Here is a 6,930-nt window from a genome sequence, read left to right as displayed (position 1 = left end):
ATAATAATAATAATATTAGTAACTTCAATAACAATAATAATAATTACAATAACAAGCAGAAGAAGAAGAAGAAGAATTATAGTAATAAGAATAATAATAGTAATAGCAAGATCGCTAATAATAATAATAATAATAACAATAATAATAACCTGGTAGTAGTCCATGGAGTAAAAAACATTTTAGTTGGATCAAACCATGACAACCAATCAGAATCAGGGTCAGAGGAGACCTGCAAGTGAGAACCAATCAGAACTAAGATCCGGATATTTACATTTACGGAATCTCCCAAGAACTGAGCCAGAAGGGAATTGAGTATTTGCAACAAAGTGTGATTTATATCTTTGTAACAATATAAGTTTGAAATATCGAAGGTCTATACCATCAGGTTTTAAAGATATAGGAATTAGAAAATTATCGCTTGTTGCAGATCAATTCCTTTAAGAGAGTTTCGTTGAACAAAACTGTCCAGAGCTGAAAACTTTAGAATGGGATATCCTTAATCCCGTTCTGTTAATTAATCTAGAGATTAATAACAAGAGGAGAGCAAGCATAATTTAATCTGGAGATTAAGAAAAAGAGTGGATCAAGCATTTATCCCGATATCCACTATTCAAAAGTTCCCAGCTCAGTTTCCTTTTTGGGGTTTATTTATTCATTTAAATGATCTGATTATAAAGAAAACTAGCCATATATAATAATGTTTTCTAACCAAAATAATGATATCTACAAATTGTATATTTTACTAAACTTTGGTTCCGATTTCTGTGATTTTATAATTTCAAATAAATTGTGGTTACGTGCCACAAACTCTAATTTCTACTATTTCTTTAATCTTTGCAGCCTGATGGCGGAGAGCTTTAATGGTTTAACCATAAGAACTCTGCAAGATAAACTAGGATTACATCATCAGGATTAAAAGATTTAGGCATTTGACGATCAGAGGTTGTGGCAAGTACTCAGTTCTAAAACTATTTTGAAAATTTCAGTTTTTTATGAAATGCACATATAGTATTAACCCCGTTTGTTTTATGAATAACAACTACATAAAGATCCAATACAATTAGAAAACATATATTTAGCTAGCTGTCCAACCCCAATAAAATATTTTGAAAATATTTTTAATACAAATTATTATTTTTACCCCTAGTTTAACTTCCACATGATGCCCTGGACCTGGGACGGATCTAAACATTCGTTGGTTTTCTGTAATACAGGGAACCTGTCTACTCAGGACTTCCTCAACTCGTCCTACAGGATGCAGGCTTACATTCACCTATATACAAACGTCTGCTAGTTCAAGAAAAAAAGTATGAAAACAGTTTGTTCAATTCTGGACTCAGGAACATCTTTGAGTTTTCAGATTGAGATTAATTGTGTTTATTTCCTAACCTGTTCAGCAGTACAGCTTGTCATGCTCAACCGTACAGTATTTGTTTGGCTTGAATTAACCCTCAATAGGAACACCTGAATTTTACCAAATTTAAATTTCAGTTTAAATTTATCCTCTCTTTCTATTCTAGTTTTCTAACAATAGGTTTATCACGCAGTTTCAAACTTGTTGAATACTTTTAACAATTTACTCAATTCCGGAGCTGGACATTTTTTGCTTATCTGTCTTCATCTTTTTATTTACAATATTTCATTCTTTCATTAAAAAAACTCGCTAAAAGCTCTTTCTTTTATATTCCGTTTTTATCCTCTTTTTATTATAGGAACTTTTAATCCCATTTTGCTTTTTACTGTATTTTTTTACTTGCCTGTGAAGCTGTTTCTCCTGAAACCAAGCCACTGAGAGTTCCTGTTGCATTGATTAAAGTCAGATTAAGATGAAGATGAGAATTTTGGTCCTGGTAGAGATATCCTGAAAAATCTCCAAGATGAGAGGCGGAGCTCTGCACTACCACGCCTACTCTAGACCTGTGCTGAAGGGAGAGGGAGAGAAGGGGAGAATCTTTATGCTCCATCTCGATATGTCGTCTCCAGACCCTGACGGATTGAATAAACGGGAAGAGTTGTTGGACAGGTCGTCCTCCAACCTCATCCTGGTTTATCTTTCCAGATTTAAAGATGGCGGAGTATTCACCAGTCGCGCAGTTTTCCACTTGAGGAGAGAACTTCAACATCAGCTGATCCAGCTCTTCGGCCACTCCTTCCCCACTTAAACCTGTTTTAAACCATCCAAGTTTGTCCACGTCCCATCCGTCTAGGGGGTTAACCTCCTCGCCTGCCAGTAGGGTGTGGTGGTGGGTAGAGCTCTCTGGGACCACATACCAGCCTGGAGGGACCAAGGAGGTGGGCCCAGGACTACTCACTTGAAGGCTCACGTCCCAATCTATTGTTGTCCCTATTGCATAGTTTATGATTTTGCCCTTTTAATGTACAGTGTACACCAACACCATGTATAAAAGTAAGTATTAAGAATTTATCAAAAACGTTTTCGGATGCATTTTTTATACGTATCGTATCATGATAACAAACAAGAAATTCCAGACTCTTTAAACTTTAAATCTTTAAAAGTTAAAACTCTTATCTGACTAATTACAGTGCTCGCAATCTAAGAATATCCATAAACATTCCTGAGTTCAGATCAACATTGTAATTCCGTGTATCAAGGACAGTTCCGTTCTCATCGATATATTTCGTCTCAAACTGTGCGATAACACTAGGAATTCGCAAGTTGACAGCTCGGTATTTCTTGTCAGAAATAGGTTTGACCTTGACAGCGCAGCAGACAGCTGATGACAGCTTCAGAAAACTGAAGAAACAGCCTACATAATTTTACACACCACTGTTTTGTGGTATTTTTTCATATTTGATTTAATAATTGCAAGAATTGAGCCAAAATTATGCTAGACCCCCCCCCGGGCCATGCATTGCAGTTGATTCCTAAAAGAAATCATACATTCTTTTTGTTTATTGAAAAATATCCGAAAAATGTTCAAATTAAAATCATCCGAAAAAAAAACTGCATTTCGTTGTCTCAGACAAATATATACACCCTGTTAAAACAACATGGGTCAGTTTCAGTGTCAAATGTGGAGGATCACATACACCTGAAGTTGCAGGGATTAAAGGATTACAGGATTAAAGGTCTAAGGGAAATACTAAGATGCATGTATAGGATTACCAATTAAACCAAAAATTCTCTGGGATTATGGAGAAGGGTTAAATTTAAATAAATACTAATTATATAAGTTCAAAGGAAATGTAAATGTAATTTCAAATGACCCTTCATTTGCAGGGTGGAATGTTGTATTCACAACGGTACCCTTAAATGCTTTGTAAAACACGAAAATTATTTTACGTTCAACTGATGTTATACAGTGGTACTTCATTAAATTTTCACCAGTCTATTATATAATTTTCGAGTAAAGTTTATTTTGAAAGGTTTGAATTTTAGGTCCTTAAACTCCCGTTGATCTTGAAAAATACATGGAAACTTGAAGGAAAATATGAAAAATACGTGGAAACTGGAGGGAAAATATGAAAAATACATGGAAACTGGAAGGAAAATATGAAAAATACGTGGAAACTGGAGGGAAAACAGGAAAAATACACGGAAACTGGAAGGAAAATATGAAAAAAATAAGTGGAAACTGGAGGGAAAATATGAAAAATACATGGAAACTGGAAGGAAAATATGAAAAATACATGGAAACTGGAGGGAAANATAATAATAATAATAATAATAATAATAATAATAATAATAATAATAATAATAATAATAATAATAATAATAATAATAATAATAATAATAATAATAATAATAATAATAATAATAATAATAATAATAATAATAATAATAATAATAATAATAATAATAATAATAATAATAATAATAATAATAATAATAATAATAATAATAATAATAATAATAATAATAATAATAATAATAATAATAATAATAATAATAATAATAATAATAATAATAATAATAATAATAATAATAATAATAATAATAATAATAATAATAATAATAATAATAATAATAATAATAATAATAATATTAATGATAAAGTATACCTCCTGGACAATCACAAATACACTCTGCATGTCCTGCTGGAAGCTGGAACTGATATGAATCTGTGATACTGTAAACACTCTTCAAGGAGCTGAATCTAACCTCAACTACTCCGTGGAGAGAGGAACCCTCGGAGCTGAACCTGAACAAGAACAATCTAGAATATTTTAGCTTTATCTTTTACTAAAGATTAGGGCGATTTCTTATAAAATGAGCGGTAAACCCCCTCTCTTGCTGAAAAAGGACAATCTCGTGATTATCTATCAGTTCATGTTATCCCTCTTAGCCAGGAATATTATTATCACAGAAGTCACTTTTGTAGAGAAACAACTGTAACCATTGATATATAAATTATACTAATCAGACAAAGCTTTTAATTTAGTACTGTTGTGAATCGGACAATGTCATTTTTAAATAAAAGGTAACTTGAAATTTCGCTTCAAGTGGTACTTTGACTTAGTTGTGTTCTTTAATCCAATAATTAGAAAAATAAAAAAGTGGAACCATCCTTTTCTTGTAGAGTGGTGAGTGAAGACGACTTTTTGCAATAATGTTTCTATCCCTGACAAGTATTCTTCAAATTGCAAGTTTACATTTAAACAAAGAAAAGCTGATTATTGATAACTTATATTTGTTAATCTGTTAATGTGTCCCTGCTGTTTAAAGCTTGGTAGAAATCAAAATTGAAATAGAAATCTGTCTTCATTGTATCGATATATACGATGACGGCTTGAAAAAGGACAATCTCGTGATTATCTATCAGTTCATGTTATCCCTCTTAGCCAGGAATATTATTATCACAGAAGTCACTTTTGTAGAGAAACAACAATAATTAGTTTTCAAAACTATAACCATTAATATATAAATTATATCTAATTCAGACAAAGCTTTTAATTTGGTACTGTTGTGAATCGGACATTGTCATTTTTGAATAAAAAGTCACTTGAAATTTCGCTTTAATCCAATAATTAGAAAAATAAACAAAGGGGAACCATCCTTTTGTTGTAGAGTGGTGAGTGAAGACGACTTTTTGCAATAATGTTTCTTTTTTTCAAATTGCAAGTTTACATTTAAACAAAGAAAAGCTGATTATTGATAACTTATATTTGTTAATTTGTTAATGTGTCCCTGCTGTTTAAAGCTCGGTAGAAATCAAAATTGAAATAGAAATCTATCTTCATCGTATTGATATAAACGACGACGGCTGTAGAATTAAATTAACAGTCTTTACATTTTCAATTTTCTTATACTTATACTCTAAATACCTGTAGCACAATGTTTCTCCAAGTCCTATTTGCCAGGTTAGAACTGTCATATCTGTTAGAGTTCCCCCCTCCTCCTCAACCACTATCCGTCCTTCAACACTACCACTAGGAGAACTACAGTGAACCTTCCTACCTGGAGAACTGTGTTCTTCATCCTCTAAACTCAACCCGTCCTAAACTTAAGATTATTTAAAATCAGAGATATGCAAAATATATAGTTTTTTTTACTATTTTAAAATTTTTAGATTTTCTTTTTTTTATTGATTTTTGTTTTGATTCTTATGGTTATTTCAGTAGATATTCTCACATCTAAATAATACCCCCCCGGTCCAATTCAAGGATTATATCCTGTGAAGGTTACATTATATTACTCCAGGTGGAATGTTGAGTACTGAGATAAGTCGAACAAAGTTTACATTCCATCTCAATCATTATATTAATTGTAGGTTGTTCATTGTTCACACTCCCCCATCCTTCTCCTCCCTCTCCTCCCACTCCTCCCACTCCTCTTCTTCCCATCCCTCCACCCCCCCATATCATTCGTTTCCTTCCCTATCATCCGCCTTCCTAATCTATATTTAATTATCTCTCTTTTTTTGGTAAAATCAAAATAACATTTCTTTAAAATCTTTTTTTTTAATGCGCCGACCATTGTACCAAATACAAACCTGGTTGTTTAGCTCTCTACCTCTTCTATACCCGTCTCCTCCTCCATCAAATCTTCTGTACAACACCACAAAACTTAGATTATAATATAAGATAAAAATAAAATACAAAAAAGCTTTATAAAGTGTCTTTTTGTAACTCTAAGAACGGTTTAAACTTTCAAATAAGGGTTCACAGCTAGAACAAATCTTAATCCAAACAAACTGTATACGTAATAGTTATCTTTCATGCATGTCTTAAAAACCACGAATTTAAAATAAAATCTTTATTTTTAGTTTTCTGGTTCCTTGTTTGTAATCTTAATAAATCCACGTGTCCAGAATAGAGAAGAAGAGAGATTATTTGACAAAAATTCATTTTTTCAAAACTAGATTTTTTATCCGTTCTTTATCTTCTAGTTAAACACTTCATCCGACTTTAATTCTAAAAATGTTTAGGTGTGAGAACATCTTCTATCTTCTGTGTTGAGATTGTATTTACCATCCGGTCTGTAGTGTTTATAAACCTAGAACCCAGTTTCAGATCAATACAGTTTCAGATAGCTAGGCTTTTCAATACTTTCCAATCTGAAACCATTAATAAAAATAAAATTTTCCGTTTACTTCTTAAAAGGGAGTGTTCGCGAAAAATGAAAAGGGGTATATGCTCAATGCGATAAAAAAGCGCTTTTGATCGCTACTAATCTTACTTCTATCTGTTGCGTCTATAAGGAGAAAATTGTTAAAAACGTCTCACACCGAAGAACGTAGTGTCCATACAAATTCAGAAAGATGCAACATTCAACTCGGATCGTTAACAAATCAATTTAATTCTAAACAAATCATTCAGATATTACAAACAATAGTCATCGATTATTTTTCGACGCATTCTTAAATAGTTGATATTTCATAATTTTTCTGACTAAAAAACTTCACTTCTTAATGTAAGTGACTCGTAGATTTTTGCAACAGAACAACAACAAAGAAAATTGTTCGAATT

General features: G+C 32.0%; 1 protein-coding gene across 1 annotated transcript; it reads right to left on the bottom strand.

The window, feature by feature from the left end:
* Positions 1–15: 15 nt before the first annotated feature.
* LOC111706494 (uncharacterized) lies at positions 16–6,512 on the bottom strand. The gene is made up of 10 exons (XM_023479383.1): positions 6,239–6,512; positions 5,955–6,009; positions 5,287–5,459; positions 4,024–4,163; positions 2,577–2,768; positions 1,758–2,344; positions 1,390–1,464; positions 1,142–1,273; positions 150–229; positions 16–22 (listed from the first exon to the last, which is right to left on the bottom strand). The coding sequence occupies exons 1-10, from the start codon at positions 6,307–6,309 to the stop codon at positions 16–18; spliced, it is 1,512 nt and encodes a 503-aa protein (XP_023335151.1). The 5' UTR covers positions 6,310–6,512.
* Between the last annotated feature and the right edge of the window lie 418 nt (positions 6,513–6,930).

The sequence above is a fragment of the Eurytemora carolleeae genome, unplaced genomic scaffold (assembly GCF_000591075.1).
Source record: "Eurytemora carolleeae unplaced genomic scaffold, Eaff_2.0 scaffold609, whole genome shotgun sequence".
Classification (NCBI taxonomy): domain Eukaryota; kingdom Metazoa; phylum Arthropoda; class Copepoda; order Calanoida; family Temoridae; genus Eurytemora; species Eurytemora carolleeae.
The sequence above is the reverse complement of the archived record's forward strand: the minus strand, read 5'-3'. Positions and strand labels throughout refer to the sequence as shown.